Below are 17,177 nucleotides of genomic sequence, written 5' to 3' on the forward strand. Positions count from 1 at the left end.
CCCATTATCTGATTGATGTCGGAGCATCCTCCGAGCCAATAAGGATGCATGTCACACAGACTCTAGCGGAGTGTGTGTGGCACCAGGTCATTAATAACAGTCACCATGTGCACAAAACCAACACAGTTAGTGTAAAAATATACAGATGTACCATACATTAATTTATTGATAATTTAAACACCAAATTTTTCCTTACCTGCTCTGGTGCGTGATCTTCCTGCTTCTCTTGTCCTTGTATAAATTGTGGAGTTTCATATGGTAGTCTGCGAAGTATCTCAACATGCTGAGACAACTCAAACACACATCTTTCTTGTTCTCTCTCCTGCAGTTATTGATTTGTCAAAAATAAACATCAAAATATCACTTTTATAGAAAATGAAAAGGTTTTAGCTTTAACTTAAGTGTAGACCAAAGAACTGAGAGTAAGGAGCTTTTCATGCAGAAAACAAAATATACACAAATAAACAAAAATGCACCCTACAGGTCCTAGGACAGCTATATTAATTAATTAACTATAGTTGAATTTAGCAAAAGTAGACAGTTTAACAGAAGCCAAGATAATTTATTTGGGGATCCTGACCATAGGTTCCTACTGTAAGGTTGGGTAATATATAAAAACAACCTATCTTAAAGCCCACGCACAGGAATGACCTTTATATATAAATTAATCCCATAGTAATGAAAGGCTGGTCTCTCAGTGAATATGGGGCTGTGGGGACTATGGGCTGCTTTTGTAGCACACTAGTAAAAGATATTCCTCTAAGTCACAGACTTCTGAACATCCAAATACCTGCACAATCAAGTATACATCATTCATCCTGTGTCAGAGTCTACCTAGGATAGATATGTTTAATTCTCTGGAGCAATTGAACTGCAGCTGATGTGGAAGTCTGAGCTGAATAAACAAAGTCAATGAAATTTAGTATATTAATGAAATATCCTTTCTGTTTTAAACTTAAAATGAAATTTCCATACCTCTTGTTCAGTATTTATATCAGGAAAGAATCTGGTTATTTTCAAATCATAGGCTTCTATTTCTATGCATGAGTTGCTGCGTAGGACAATCCTTTCCTGCAAAGGCAGACACAGGAGTGGCAAAAACCTCCTGTGCTGCATTTTTAGGGAAACAAAATGAATTTCTATTAGGTTATGCCTTTCTTTAATACACTGAATAGAAGATAACATGGAAAAGAATGCTCAGCAAGCACACAGGGAGCCTGAGATATCCAGAAGTTGAGATTTGGCTACCTCTCCTCAATCCTGTACAAAGGCAGATTGAAGACCTACTACTGATTGTTTTACAAGTTTAAAATTGAATCTACATTGAGAGTTTAGTTATTCATAAAACTTTCCTACTAAAGGGTTCATTGAATTTCATGGTACCCGAAAAATCCATGTAAAACAAAAAGAAAACTCAAAAACACATCCTTGTCTACCTAAAAGGATGAAAACTAAATGGGTATGATTTTCCACAGAGAACACCCAACCTGTCTATTTTTAAGGGTTCCGTAGATTTTTTGTGTGTCTGAAAAGCTAGTGCATTAGAAAGAGTGATGCCTGTTTTTGAGAAATAATTATCATGCTTTCTGTGAAGTGAATTGAGCAAAAAGTGTGACTTATAGCTTAGCATTGTCAGAGGTAACAAATATGTATTTGGAAGATTTTGAGATGTACCTCAGTTACTCCAGAGGCTGACTGATATATGGGCACTATGGGCCCCACCACTGCAGCTGGGTATACATTTTTTTGTGGGTGTATATGATAGATTGGTTTGTTTCTGGTGACTTTTGCTGTTCTTGTCCATGATCCACATGGATTTCTAGAGTCTTAACATTTTTCTTGTCTTTGGTATCTTGTATTAGTTCACAGAAATCTTCATCAGATGGAGAATTAGAATTTAGAATAATTTCATCAATAAAATCTTCCTTAAATTGGAGTTCTTTGCCTCTTCCAATGGTTTATTCTCAGCCTTAGCCTTGTCTTCTTGTTGTGGGGAGCCACCCTTTTTCTGACTATCATTTGAAAAGACCTCCAAAGGTACATTGATTTCCTTATTCATTGGCTTTAGCATGTTCATTAAATCCATCATTGAATCCTGTACAGAATCTGCAGAAAAAAAGCACTGATTTTTACTAAAATACTTAAATGTTAAATTTTTATATAACAGGACACTGTAGTTTTATTTTGTGTTAAAGCAAAAACACACACATACACACAAACACACACACACATACAGATACAGACACACACTTCTATGTTGTTTCCAATGAACAATTTGGAATAGATGTATGAAACTTACAGAACTAATGTAAATGGTGCTAATAAAACTGTAAAATTAAAACTATCCTTGAAAATGGTGAAAAAAGGCAGATTAACCCTAATAAGTGAAAATAATACAATAAAAAAGACTTAAATTGTGCTATATCATTTCTTAGTAAAAATAATGCCATTGAAAAATCACTCCACCATGTGCAAGTTTCCATTTTGTTCTATCAAACTCAGGATCCTCAATATGCCATACAAGGTTAACAACTGTACATAGATCCATAATAACAGTCCCTAACTAAAAGATGGAATTCTGCTCAGTTTTTGACGAAGGGCTTTTACTTGAGTGAACGTAAGGTCATTCCCAGGGCATCTCAGTGGACACTACACTTCAACATGGCCGCTGTTTGTGTTCACAAAACTAACACTCTTGCCTTTCCCTGAGTTAGTAATGAATTTGGGTGACACAGACTCCAACTTAAATATTTCGGTAAATGTGAATTAGCTCCCCAAATCACAAGAAAAAGAAAGTGTCAGAGTTTACAATGATTTTCTTGGGAATTGTGGCTTTAGGTCAACAGTCTCATAATATGTCCTCAGAGTGCATTACAAATGTCTTCACTGAAGAGACAATGAGAATACTGTCTTTAGTATTGGTGATGTAGGATGGAGAGTGTAGAAACTTTAGCCCTGCTGATGATAATTGAAAAAGAAATGCAACGTGAATGAGTGGACAGTGGGCCTAGGAAATATTTCAGGGGGATTAGCCAAAAAGAGAGCATCCAAATAAAGAAATTTCTCAAGGAATAATGTAGTCAAGAAGGTCATGCCTTCATCTACTATTAGGAGACTGTGATTATATGTTCATATAGATAAATCCATCACATATCAAGAGCTACATGTTTTCCACGATTTAAGCATTGTCTTCCAGATCCACAGAAATGGTCATTACGATTGTCCATTTTATTTTGGTAAGTTCCACTCATGGACAAGCATTTGGGTATATTTTGTGCACTGTACATACGCCATCTGCAAACAACCAATAAGTGGAAGGAAACAAATAGTATGCCTAATGTCACCTTCAACTAATATTCCCTAATCTATGCCACTCAAAGTATGGTAAGGATTGTGATCCTCTAAAATCAGCAATGCTACAAGGAAGAAATGGGCCTTGGTCAAACTTCTATCCGCAAGTGTAGAGGTAACAGCTTCCAGACCTCTTACAGGCCTTTCTCTGGCTCTAGTGTGTCCATAATCATGCTTGTCCATCAGCTTGCTAATTCTCGTCAACAAATTGTGAAACACTTCTTGTGTTGTCTACTGGCCTATTTAAAGCAATCCGAATTAACAGAGAATTCAAGAATGAGCTTTATGAATAGTAGCAATGAGGCCAATTATTCCTCTGTGAATCTGTAACTTATAAGACAAGAAAATGGCACACTTTTTGTTAATTAAACATCAAGTGCCTTCATTATGCACAGTAACCCTTGTGAAAAGTTATGTCAAGATGGGGCCATACACAATACTCAGATAGGAATGCATAAGTATTGAGTGTTAGAGGCAAGTCAGGCTAAATATGATGAACTGGTAGCTAAAATAAATAGTAAATACACAATCAAACAAGTAAATTCCATTTCCATTATTTCAATGAAGGGAAAAGAATGTCAAAGTTATAACTCATTGAGTAAAAGATTCTTTTTCAACAGAATTATCCATTCCTACTTCATGCTCTTTTCCTGCTGATTTCTCTCCATTTTTCAATCTGGTAAAAATAGAATCTAAAACCAATTAATACCAATACTTTACAAAGCAATCATTTTTCTACAATCTGTAGCATATAACTCTTCTATATTTATCACCTCTCTGCTTTATTCCTGTGATTTATCCTGTTCTCAATTATGTACATTATATCTTTTAGTATCATCTTTTTACACACTGCCACTCATCTGTCAATCATCTGTTGTCTGCCTCTGGTTTTCTTTAAGTCATCTTCTATATTCTATCTTCTACTGTATCACTAGCCTAAATCTTCTATCTCCTATTACATAATTGTCTATTTGCTATCATATCTTTCAGAACCCTGTCATATGTTAACATGAATCCATCTTCTATTTTTGATCAAGTGTGTATTCATTATGCCTATACCTATAATTTACCTACATAAAACCTACATTCATTCTGTCATCTATCAAAACTAAATCAGTTTGTTTTCTATCAGCAATGTATTCCATCCCCAACTAACCTATATTTACCTTCATTATTATCACCTATCTGCAATCTACCATCTATCTATCCCATGTTTACTTTCTTATTTGTATATGTGTGTGTGTGTTTCTGTGTATTTGTGTGTGTGTGTGTGTGTGTGTGTGTGTGTGTTTCAAAAAAATGTTTCCCTGGTTAGCATTGGCTGTCCTTAGGGGACTAGGCTGCGCTCAAACTCACAATAATCTGCTTGTGTTTACATTCTAAGAATCAGTTATATTCCTGCTATTCTTTGGCTAATTTACACCTAACTATGATTTACTATTTACATATGCTGTATCACTTTCCGATCTATTATTTATCTATCATCCAAATTCTATCTCTTCTAGGTAAAAAATAAATCTACTATCCCCCATTTATATACTGTTTATGTTCTACTGATCCTGTTTATATCATCTATCTTTGTATAGCCTACAAAAATATACCGTGTCTATCTTCCATATTTCTATACTTTATCATCTACCCATGATCTGTTTATACTGAATCTATGTATCATCTATCCTAAAGGAGTCTCATTTCAATCTCTGTACCTATAAATTGTGCCTACCCTGTGTGTGTATTAGCAACTACCCTGTAGTTACCATGTGTCTACCATGTGTCTAAAACATAAGGATCACCAATGTAGCAGTTATTCTGAATCTATCTTCCATTTAAAGATCAGTTTGTCCTATAGCTATCCTGTAACCTTGTTCCATCTATCAAAATCATCCATCCATCTTCTATCTTCTATATACTTCGTTTCTATTTATATCATATTTCTTCTACATATAATGTATCTGCATAATATTCCTGTGTTATTAATATCATACTATTTTACATGTCTCTATCCATATAGACTAATACTTTGATCATCCCATGCCTGTCTCCCATCTATCATTTAAGCTAAGCTGTGAATGGCTACCATCCAAGCATCATTAATCATTAGCTATCTTTATCTCCTTTCCACCTATCATACATACACACACACACACACACACACACACACACACACACACACACACACATATATATGAATGATTAGGGGCAGGAGGGTTAGCAGTCCTTGGTAGCCTGAACTGTCCAGAGAAACCTAGAGTGAAAACAAAAGGAGAGAAAGAAAAGGACATCTCACTGGAAGAACTGACACATCACCATGGGAGCTTAGTTATGTGCTTTGAACAAAGAGTCACAAAGGACATGAGGAAAAAGTGTAGACAGTAGTGAGAAGGAATAGAGAAGGCCTGGTTCAGAAAATTTTGCAGGACATATGTATATTTTGCATGCTACATGCATGACCACAGTGGTGTGTGTGTGTGTGTGTGTGTGTGTGTGTGTGTGTGTGTTTGTGTGTGTGTGTGTGTCCTGACCCACTGAGCCCACATTTAAACCAGGAGTATTCATCTAATGCTTTCTCACCTGGGGGCCTTGGTCTGCAGACCAGAGGATGCTCCCTCCTGGCAAGCTCCTGCTGGGGCATATGTGGGTTGACCCCATGCTGACAACAGCCCACCAGACCCAAATGTGCTAAAAGATAGTACCTTGTAGACTCTAACCCACACAAGAGGTGTCCAAAGCTGGCTCTTTGAAGAAAAACATATCAAAGGAACCCTGGCGACAAGGCCTGGGAAGTGTCCTGGGAGTGTCTCCTGCTAGTCAAGTCCCCTTGGGTTCCAAACCCAGAGGCAGGAAGGTTAAGCAGTGCACCACCCCCATCACTTCCCCTATAACTCTCTGCCCTTGCCCTTTTGAAGCTTAGTGAATGAAAATCTAGTTGTTTGACACTTTTGTCTTTATTTGAATAAAGTGTAGTCTGGCCTTTCCCAAGCCAGAGACCCCCTTTCCCTCTCCCTCTGGAATGGACCCAGATTTCTCTTGCCTCAACCAGGCTGAGCCCAGCTGCCTGGTGCTCCCTCCCTTCCCTCCCTGGCCTCCATTGTGACCAGTTCTCAGGACAGAGCATTCTTCAGCTAGCCTCCAGAAGGCTGAAGAAAACTTTGTGGCCAGATTCTCAGCCCAGCCTCCTAGACAAAGAAACCCACACTCACCATATTTTTGGACACAGTCTATCTCAGTCACCTGAGGCCAGTAAACTTCCACATGTACCTCTCTTCACTAGCAAGGCTAAGAAGACAAGGATGCTGGCATGTTTGCTTTTTACATGGTTCTTTCCTGACACTGTTACACTTTACCTACACTTTCCCTATCTCCTTAACCCCAGGGTCCAAATATTTAGAGTTTGCATATGCTTTCTACATTCCACTCATCTTTGACTTCTTCTTGCCTACACTGTCCTTGATGGTTTGATGTTTGACAGGAGAGAGTGGTTGAGATCTGGAATTTTTGCCCATGGAAATTAGAGACAGGAAGATGAGGCCCCTGCTCAAGATCAGCAAGGCTAAAAGGTGGGGTGCTAAGATATCTGAGACCCTGAGTGAAACCCAAATGCTGACAGTGTTACAGTGTTCCTCAGGAAGGAAAAGCCAGCCAGGTCTACACTGATTCCATTTCACCCGAAGTTATAGGCTGAGACTGTGTGAAACCTAAAACCTGCAAACAGAAACAATCCCTAGTAATTCTATTCCTCCTAATCAAAGGAGAAAGAACCAATGTCAAAAAGGAAAAGGGAAATGTGCACATGACACCTTAACAACCCTGTCAAGGACTAGAAGCCCACTTGGATCTCTTGTTGTAGGTGGAAATTGTTCTCCTTGCTTGCTTCTGTGAGTCTGTTCTTCAGAGTGAGTCACTCAGTGTCTTTTGTTTGCCTTTTGTACGTCTATTTCTATCAATGGTGTTTTTTATTTTATGTTTGTGTTCTAAGTTTGTGACTTATGCTCATGTTCACTTTTCGATGATTACCTGTGGGTGCAGTTGAAGAAAGAGTAGGTTGCTGGGCAGTGGTGGTGCATGCCTTTCATACTAGCACTCAGGAAAAGGAAGCAGCAGATCTGTGAGTGCAAGGCCAGTCTGATCTACAGAGTGATTTCCAGGAAGGACAATGCTACAGAGAGAAACAATGTCTCAAAAAAAAACAAGAAAAAAAAGATGTAAGACAGAAGGAATGAAAGAGAGAGAGAGAGAGAGAGAGAGAGAGAGAGAGAGAGAGAGAGAGAGAGAGAGAGAGAGATTCTAGAGCAGCTGAGAGATGCCTGGAAGTTGCTTATGTTCACGAAGAGAGAGAAACAGAGACAGACTCACCAGGGCAGCCCATCTTCTGCACGTGGAGGGCATGGAAAAATCCAGTAGTTTTGGGGGATCACACTGTAAGGCCTGATGTCCTTCTTGGCTGGCAGAATCTCCAAGACATTCTCCTGGCTTTTGGGTAAGAAGGTCAGCCTGGTCCAGTGTCTTGATGCCAGCAAAGCATGCTGTGGAATGGATTTCCCATAAGTGTGCATGGTGGGGTGGGGAGCATGGGCCCCTGGAGTGCTGTCCCTGCCCCAAAATGGAATAAGGTACCCCTCTCTTCTCCAAATAGGCAAGTAAAATTTCTATCCTATGAGCATTGCATCGCTCAGGGGACAGAGCAGTTTAGAAACACGGTTGTGTTCGAACACTATCTGGACATGTTGTTGACTATAGCAATCCCTGTAGGACAATGATGCCAGGATCCTTGTTGTCCTGTGTGCAAATAAGAAAAGACATCTTGACAGATGGACCATCCGGGTCAGTTGCACAGACTTCTTTGTCACTCACGCTGTGAGTGACACCAGCACAGTCTAGGGAGAAAGACACAGAGGATAAAATCTGGCCAAAAGACAGTGGGAAAGACAGGGAAGGCTTCCCAGAGCTCTCTCAAAGGCTGTGTAAGGTTGCTTCCCTGTGCAATCCTATGCAAGCTGCCAAAACTCAGAGAATTTGACTTAGCCTTTAGGATTTGTCCAGCTAATTGTAGGCTGGAGGCAGAGAACTGAAGCTGGCGTGAGGCAGGGCTCACAGAAGGGTCCTGCTCTGTCATAAGGGTCTCTAGTTTGACCCTGGTTACGACACCTACCAGCGGCTTGATGGTGTGGCCCATGTTGGGGAGTGTGGAATAGAGTTCCCATTGTGACTGGTGGTCCTGAAGGAGCAAGCACAGAGAGGCAGGATGTGAGGAACAACAGGGCAGACATGGTGGCAAGAGAGGGCACAACTGCCTTTGATGTCACTCCACAGCTGTGAATTTCCCAAGCTTCCTTCTAATTAGGGTTTGAGGACTCAATGTAACCTGTAATGGCCTAGGGGTGTGTGGGGGTCTCTGGGTAAAGGACAGCATGAGGCTGCCCTCTAAAGGAGTCCCCTCGGGGCCCTTGTAGGCCTCATTCTCAACCTGGATACCCATCTTGGGGCAGGTGGGACAGGCTGACTAGGAACTGCCTCTATGGGGAGAGAAGTCTCACCTGGTGGAAAAGATCATGTTCCTGCCAAGAAGCCATGTTCCACTGGCTCCTGGACATCTGGCCTGGCTTCCCCGCAGGGCACTCCGAATCTCAGCCAGGCTGATGCCCAACCCATGGCTCACAAGCCATGGAGCTGGGGCTTGTCCTCTTCAGGACTTGAAAGCAGAAAGACAAGGGTATGAGACACTTAGTGACTTTGAAACACACAGGAATTACTGCACAGGCCCTGCAGCACCCCACCGCTTCTCCAAGGAACCTTTGCTGCATCTGGCCATGTCCCTGCCTCCTCCTCTCCCTGCTTTGGTCAGCATCTGTGCTATCTACTTTTTGCTCAACGAAACTGAGGTCACACTTGACGCATTTCTATGGGATTTGTCTTTCTGAATAACCAATGATTAAGTGGACAAGTGGGCACAGTCTTCATGTGTCACGACGGACATGAGGGGAAGTATGGAGAACATAAAATAAATGAATGCACCCACCTGGTCCTGTGAGTGGCTCCCCGATCTTTTTCTTCTGGAGCCCTATTCTTACAAGAGTCACGACTTCTCTCCATAGGGGGCAAACAACAGCACAGCCGTCTTCTTCATCCTCTTCCAGCTGGGACGCTGGTAGCTTCAGGAAGCTGCATCACTATCCTGAGGCTGGCCATGTGTGATGACTTTTTCCTCAGTGATGGCCTCTTCATGGGTGATGATTTCATCTTCCATGGTAGGAATTTCCTGGCAAATGGCCTGTTCATGTGTGATCACCTCGTCCAGAGTGATGGCGCCTTCCTGGGGCATGATCTCTTCTTCTTTGGTAGACATTTCCTTCTCTATGGCCTCTTCATGGGGCCTGATCCCTTCTTCTGTGGTAGCCATTTCCTGGCATATGATCTCTTTATGGGGCACGATCTCTTCTTCCACAGGACTCATTTTCTGGTGTATCACCTCTTTATGAGGGATAACCACTTCATGGGGCACCATCCCTTCTTCTGTGGGAGTCATTTCCTGGTCTATGGCCTGTTCATGGGGCATGATCTCATCTTCTTTGGTAGACTATTGATCTTCCTGGGCATGATCTCTCTTGGTAAAACATTTCCTGGTCTATGGCCTCTTCATGGGGCATGATCTCATCTTCTTTGGTAGACATTTCCTGGTCTATGGCCTCTTCATGGGGCATGATCCCTTCTACTGTGGTAGCTGTTTCCTGGTCTATGGCTTATTTCATGGCGAATGATCTCTTCTTCTTTGGAAGACATTTCCTGGTTTATGGCCTCTTCATGGGGCATGATCTCTTCTTCCAAGGGACTCATTTCCTGGTATATGACCTCTTCATGAGGGATGACCTCTTCATGGGGCATGATCCCTTCTTCTGTGAAAGTCATTTCCTGGTCTATGGCCTCTTCATGGGGAATGATCTCTTCTTCTTTGTTAGACATTTCCTGGTCTATGGCCTCTTCAACGGGCATGATCCCTTCTTGTGTGGTAGCTGTGTCCTGGCATATGGTCTCTACATGGGGAATGACTTCATGAGGCATGATCTCGTCCTTTCTCATAGTCTTTTTCTGAGTGGTGATAATTTCCAGGGTATAATCCTCTTCCTGCTTGGTGGCCTCTTCCTGGGCAATGGCTGGTTCCAGCTCACCTTCTTCTATGAAGTCCCAGTGTTCTGCCAGTATGTCCCCAGAGGAGGAGGATTTGAGGCTTGAACTGTCATCATCTTGTATCAAGTCACAGATTTTCTTCCAGGTATCCCTATAGAAAGAGGATTTGAGGGCTGGACTGTCATGTTATAGTAACTCCGAGAGTGGCTCTTTGAGAATGTTGGAGAACATACAACTCTCTGTGTCCCCTGTCATCTCATTCTTCTTTGGTCTACAAAAGTTGTTGGGTAGAAATACAGACAGCTGGACACTTGGATTCAGGTTGCCACCAAAGTCCATCTTGGACTTTGAAAACTTCTCATCCAATTTGAGGCTGGTGCCCTTGAGGGAATTTGTCATGTGCACGTCCAGGCAGGATTCATGGCAACAGAGTGTCAACTTTGGCTGGCAGCATCGGGGTGCAGGCACACTTGGGCTTGTGGTGCCAGGATGACCGTGTGCCTCTCTGCCCCTGAGCATGGGGCACGCCATGATTTGGTCGATGGTGGACCTCTCTGCGGGATTGCTTATGAGCAGTTCGAGAATGACATTGAAAATGTTGGTTGAAACATGCTCAGGAACGAGGAACAAGGCAGTGCTGATCTGCACCCTCAAGAGCTCAAAAGAGCTGGCCTGGAAGGGATAGTGCCCAGCCACCATGAAGAAGAAGAGAACCCCTAAACTCCACAGGTCTGTGGGAAATGCATCATATGCCTCCCCTCTAGAGAGTTCCGGGGCACAGTAGAACGGAGTGCCACAGCATCCCACTAGCTTCTGCCCGGGAGTGGTGTGGCAGGCCAGGCCAAAATCACTCAGCCTGGCATTCCCCTTGCCGTCGAGGAGAACGTGCTTGGCTGTTATGTCTCTATGGCAAATGGAATGGTTGTGGCAGTGCCGCACCGCCTGCAGGATCTGCGAAAAGAGTCTCCATGCCTCACTCTCCTCTAAATAGCCCAGTTGGAGGATGAGCTGCATCAGGTCTCCCTGTGGGGCATGCTCCATCACAAGGTAGGTGGTCTCCCTGGTCTGGACCACGTCAAGGAGCTTTATTATATATGGGTTACAAAGGGATTGCATAATGTTGATTTCATTGTTGAGGAGGGAGGCTCTCTTCTTGCTATTTCTAAAAATTTTTACTACCACATATGTCATGGTGTACTTATGGAAGGCAAGTTTGACCTGGGAAAAGTGCCCTTGGCCCAGGGTCCTCATCAGCTCATGATCCGTTGTAAAGGTCTTTCCAGTACAGTTGCAGGCCCCCATTCCCTGCTTCGTGGTCAGGCCCTCTTTGATACGGCTAGAACCAAACATGCAATGAGAAAGTTGAAACAAACAGTCAAAACTCAGGCCCAGGGAGATGTTTACAACTATGATTTCTAGATCCAAAAGGCCAAAATGGAAGCAAAAAGGAAGTTTGGGGAAGAGGGAAAAATGTCACAAACATTTCAGATGACCGAAGCAGGCACTCTGAATGCCTAGGAGGACAGGGACAGAGCATCGATTGGGTTGACAGGGATCAGTTGCAAACTGCAAGGACAAAACAAAGGATGCTAGACACTGAGAGCTGCTTAGTGGAAAGGACTAAGAGCCTTCGTCCCTGAGCTCAAGATGCCCTGGGAGAGAAGGCACTGGTAAAGTCAGATTCAAGAGGAATTGATAAGAAACAGACCCCCAGAAACCCAGCAAGTCCAGCCTAGGGAGTTTGCTCAGGAGCCCAGCAGATGTGCTACTCCTGCAGAGGCCCTGGATTTGGTTCTCAGGACCAATGTCAGGTGCCTCTAACTGCCCTAATTCCAACTCTAAGGCATCCTATATGTCTGGCCTCATAGGAGAATCATACATATGTATGCACACACACACAAGTGCACTCACAGGTACTACATGTCACTTAATATAATGATACAATTCTTTATAACTTTATTTATAGAAACATGAAGGTTAGAAGTGGGCCTCCGATTCCCTGGATTATAACTACACGTGGTTATGGTCTTGCATGGGAGGGCTGGGTGTAGAACTAGGTTCCCTCCAAGAAGATTACATGCTCCTAAGTGCTGGACCATCTCTCCAGACCACACAACTCCTAAATAAATAAAATTTTTAAAACCCAGAGCGTCCCTTTCATGAATTGGATAATGCAGATGAAATGCAGAAATTACTAGATGTGATTTTAATGAAAGAAGACATTAAAATGCAAGGAAAAAGTCCCAAGATTGAACTATTTATGAAAACGAATCTTCATTACATAGCAAATTTCGTCGGACCATTCGAGTCCCTTGAAGAACAATGTTAGTGCTCCTAAAATTCTACGGGGAGAAAGGGACTTAACGGTTCCAAACTCACTCATGTCTAAACGGAAGTGGGGGGAGAATAAAAAACATACCGAAAAATGCCATTTCCATGAAGAACATGGATGTGAAAGTCCTTAGTCATGCTTAATACTTGTCAGAAATCAACAACATATAAGTATGCCACCCTTTATGGGGAAGATACGCTCACAGCATCCTTTGAAGGATTGCTCTACATACCCGGACAGACAGACAACAGAGCATAGAAACAGAATCAGGGGCAAGCATTCCACAGTCCTGGGCAGCCATAAAGAAGGACGAAAGTGTGGGATCTATGGACCTAACACAGCAGATTGCTTCACAGAGAAAGTAACTGTTCCTTGTTTTTTCCTCATATGTGGAATTTGGGGGAAGGAAGGGGTCCTGAAAATAAAAGTGGCTACTGTGAATGTGGAGGAGGAAGTGGCAGAAGAAAGCATAACAGCACGGGTTAGTCACGTGATTAGTGTGAGCAACGGGTATTGCAGGTGTTCCTGTATTTGTCATAACCCAGTTGCTTCTATGGTACAGTTATTCCATGCCTAGAAAAGGCTTAAAATATGAAGAGAAATATACCCAAAAAAAGTAAATAAAGATCAAGACAGAGGTAAGAATAAAAAACAATGGCACCAGCCAGTGGTGGCTTATTCCTTTAATCCCACCACTCAGGAGGCAGAGGGAGGCGGATCTCTGTGAGGTCGAGGCCAGCCTGGTCTACAAAGTGAGTCCAGACAGCCAAAGATACAGAGAAACCTTGTCCCAAGAAACCAAAGAAGAAAAAGAGGAAGGAAAAACAGAGGGTGATATTTAGACAGTTCAGACTCACTGCCCTGCTCTTCCAGAGATCCAAGGTTCGATGCTCAACACGCACATGGTGGCTCACAAACACCTGTCATTCCAGGTCCAGGAAATCAGACTCCGTCTTCTGACCTTCACAGACGACCCCAGGCCACGTGCTCACAGAGAGACCTGTGAAGACAAAATAACTCATCAGATGAAGAAAAACAGTCACCCATAGACCCACAGAAAGCAGATACTCCACTATGCCAAGTGTGACAACTTCTGAAAGTCAAGGAATAGCCCTCAGCGTGCAGAAGTCCAATTCTTCTCAACTCACTGGCAGCTTTGCTTGGACGACAGCGTAGGCGGCACAGCCAGGAGCCTTAAGTGGGCAGGTGCCTATCATTCTTTCAACAGTTGGCTCCTGTGAGTGATGGGAGTGACAGAATGGACCCAAGGATAGGCTGGGCACATCCCCAATCTCCAGATTCCCCAACTTTCTAGGTCCAGGGCCCAGCAGGGCACGTGCGGGACCTACATAAAGCTGGTTTCAATAAAATGGCGGCTGTCCCCAATGTGACCTAGGTGACCCAGTCTTCCTGCTAGGCCCACTGACAAGGTACCACAATTTTCTCCCACAGTAGTGCCACCTTGGGGGAACAACTGGTCCACATTGATCCTTGTGAGAGACTTTTTTTTTTTGGCACCCCAGATTAAAAAGCACCCTTCTTTCACTGGAACAATAAAATGGAAGACTATAAGATGGCAAAAGGCTCCAGCCTCATTGGCGCGTCTTCAGATATGGAGCTCTGATCTCTCCTGGTTAGTCGATGGTGTTGTTCCTTTCACCGGACCCAGCTTTTTATGACCACTCTGTAATAATCATCAAGTGAAATGACTCAATTTGACTTGTTAAAAACCCTCAGATTTATATGTGTGCTAAAAGAAATGATGGCCTGTGTATCTGGATGTTGGGGTTGGGAGGTGAGATCAAATCCAGATCCCAGGCAGATTGAGTGTGTAATGGCCTGTTTTGATCTCTATCCCGTGCTTTGTATTGTTCATCCTGGTTCAAGGCGAAGCAGGAACTCAGCCTAAGCAAAGCCTTCTTTTCTAACGGCCACATATGCGCATGTGCGGCAGTCTCTCATGCTATCGAGTCCTCATTTCTAACCTGTGGCATGGGGTTCCAAGGTCCAAGAGGCTTTGCATGTTCTTTGCGCTGTTTGGAAGGAGAACTCAAGAGCAAGACTTGTTTCTTTACTTCACACTCATTCCCCCATCCCTCCCAGGCCTGAGCACACCCACTAGCTTCCAGCCATGAAGCCCTTCCTTTCTTAAGTTAAGGACGTTTATCCCATGAAAGGACAGATGCATGAAGGAAGGAGGGCGATGGGTTGTGGTGGCACAAGCATGGTTAAGTTCACCCGGAAAGCCATGTCCTTTCTCAAAAAAAACGCGCTCTTTTAGGACTCATTAATTATGACCTTGAATTCTTGTCAGCTCCTTTCTTCCATTATTACACTGATAGAGAATGGGGCTGACTCTTGACTCCAGCCCTTGCCGGAGTATGACTTCTGAACTATCAGGGAAGATCCTAAGCAATCGGCTTCTCAGGCTGCTTTCTGCTCAACCCAGGGCACATTGGCTTCCCTTCCTTATGAGACCATCCAGTGTGTCCTCAGTCCTTGAAAGGGACCCACATGACTTAGACTCTACTGGGAAGTAAAGAGAGTAAAGAGATGAAACACAGAAAAGGGAATCCTGAGGGACTTGGAAGGGCAGCAGTAGGCCGTGGTGATCAGGGGAATGTGTTCAAACCTTCTCTTTATATGTGTGAAATGTCCGTGCAGATTCACATGTTATTAATTAATTATACTCTAATACATGTTTTTTTTTAAATTGTGAGGTGAAACCAAAAACAAAGCAAAGGGAGATAGATAAAGAATACACGAATTAAAAAATGGGGAGGGAGTGAACCAACCAAAAAACCAAAAGTAAGGCTACTATACCTGAAACCAAGAAATGAACACCACCAAGCCAATAGGAAAGCCAGACAACAAACAGCCTCCCAGGGAAAACTCACTTCTTGCTGAGGTTCACTGGTTCTAAAAAGTCCTATTGGAGCTCCGAAGTATAGCTATTCACAACTCTCTAACCATCCGATGAATCTACTCGTAGCTAGCACCCCTGAACGGACAGACTAGCCTTAGTGCGTCTATAATGTATTCCAGGAAACCATCATTCCTCACAATGGCCCTTGTGATGTCATGCAAGCACTTAAGGCAACCACGTCTCTTTCACAACAACCTGATTTCCTCGCTTTCTGCCTTAAAGGACAGACAATGATGGTAGCACCCACAAGTAGGAACCGGAAAAACCAGATCGTGTATCCATTTTTTCTTGCTGTCTGGGTCACTTTCATCCTTGTAGGCCCCATTCTAAGGTTCCTCGCCTTCCCCACACTGTGTCACTGCTGGGGCCCAATGTTCAAACACATGATTGGGGTGACATTTCCCATCTAACGCAACACAGGCTCCCAAGGTGTTGTCATAGTGGGATGTGGACACTGACAGGTGCCGTTAGGGGCAGATAGCGGGTTCGCTTTCCACCTGCTCCCAAACACTCTTAATGATTTCTTCTTCCCTAGCTCATCATATAGACACTCAAGGACATCCCTTCCCTTCTCAGGTTAAGGAAGTGCCGGGAAGGCCTTGGGCTGAACCTTAGCATGCTGAGATGGCTACTCTGTTATCAGCGAGTACATTAAGGAACAATTGAGGGGGTGGTTGAGCAATTATATGGGGGGACCCAAGCTGAGACTCCTCTCAGTGGAGGATATGGAGCGCTCGAGGTAGGCACTCCTACAACCAGACAGATTACATGGAGGGGAAAGGGACCACCACGCCCACCAAAAGCCCTTCAACCTCCAATGTCCTGCCTTACCCTTGAAATTGCAGGATTACGGTGGTAGTATAGATTGATGGAATGGGCCAACCAAAAGCCTGGCCCAGCCTGAGACCCACCCCACTGACAGAGCCCAACTCCTTTCACTACTGACACTCTGCTATGCTGCAGACAGAGCCAGCTAGTGTCTTCTGAGGGGCCTTCAACCAGAAGAAGAAGGAAGAGCTGCTGATACCCATAGCCAAACAGTCGGGCTATGTCGGGAGTTCTTGTGGACGAATGCAGGAAAAGATAGCAAGAGCTGGAGGGTCAGGGGAAACAACCACAATAAGTGTCGATCACCTAGGCCCATGGGGGGGCTCACAGTTGACTGAAACCATCTCCAAACATGCATAGGCTTACGACCTCGACCCCCTAAATATATGTCGTAGAGGTGCATGCTTGTTCTTCCTTGGTGTCCCCTAACACGTGGAGTGCGAAACTATCTTTGACTCTGTTGCCTGCCTTTGGATCTTAACCACTAATTGGCTTCCCTTCTGGCCTCAGTGGGTGAGGGATTTCCTCGTCTGTTGATGACTTGATGTCTCAGGGTGGGTTGGTACCCATGGGGGACCTTCTTTCGCGAGAAGACTGGGGAGGGGGATGGGGTAGGTG

General features: G+C 43.6%; 1 protein-coding gene across 1 annotated transcript; it reads right to left on the bottom strand.

Annotated features, from left to right (window-relative positions):
- Positions 1-10,038: 10,038 nt before the first annotated feature.
- LOC127186225 (MAP/microtubule affinity-regulating kinase 3-like) lies at positions 10,039-12,942 on the bottom strand. The gene is made up of 3 exons (XM_051142674.1): positions 12,893-12,942; positions 10,775-11,809; positions 10,039-10,624 (listed from the first exon to the last, which is right to left on the bottom strand). Exons 1-3 carry the CDS (start codon positions 12,940-12,942, stop codon positions 10,039-10,041), a joined length of 1,671 nt encoding a protein of 556 aa, XP_050998631.1.
- Between the last annotated feature and the right edge of the window lie 4,235 nt (positions 12,943-17,177).

The sequence above is a fragment of the Acomys russatus genome, unplaced genomic scaffold, assembly GCF_903995435.1.
Source record: "Acomys russatus unplaced genomic scaffold, mAcoRus1.1, whole genome shotgun sequence".
Lineage (NCBI taxonomy): Eukaryota > Metazoa > Chordata > Mammalia > Rodentia > Muridae > Acomys > Acomys russatus.

Bases quoted from the DNA above. Each gene is read 5' to 3' on its own strand.
- LOC127186225 (XM_051142674.1), bottom strand. From the start codon at position 12,942: ATGACTAAGGACTTTCACATCCATGTTCTTCATGGAAATGGCATTTTT. The intron at 11,810-12,892 runs GTATGTTTTTTA...GTTTGGTTCTAG, and splicing joins CATGGAAATGGCATTTTTCG to CCGTATCAAAGAGGGCCTGA. The intron at 10,625-10,774 runs GTCTGTATTTCT...CTCTTTCTATAG, and splicing joins CTGAATCCAAGTGTCCAGCT to GGATACCTGGAAGAAAATCT.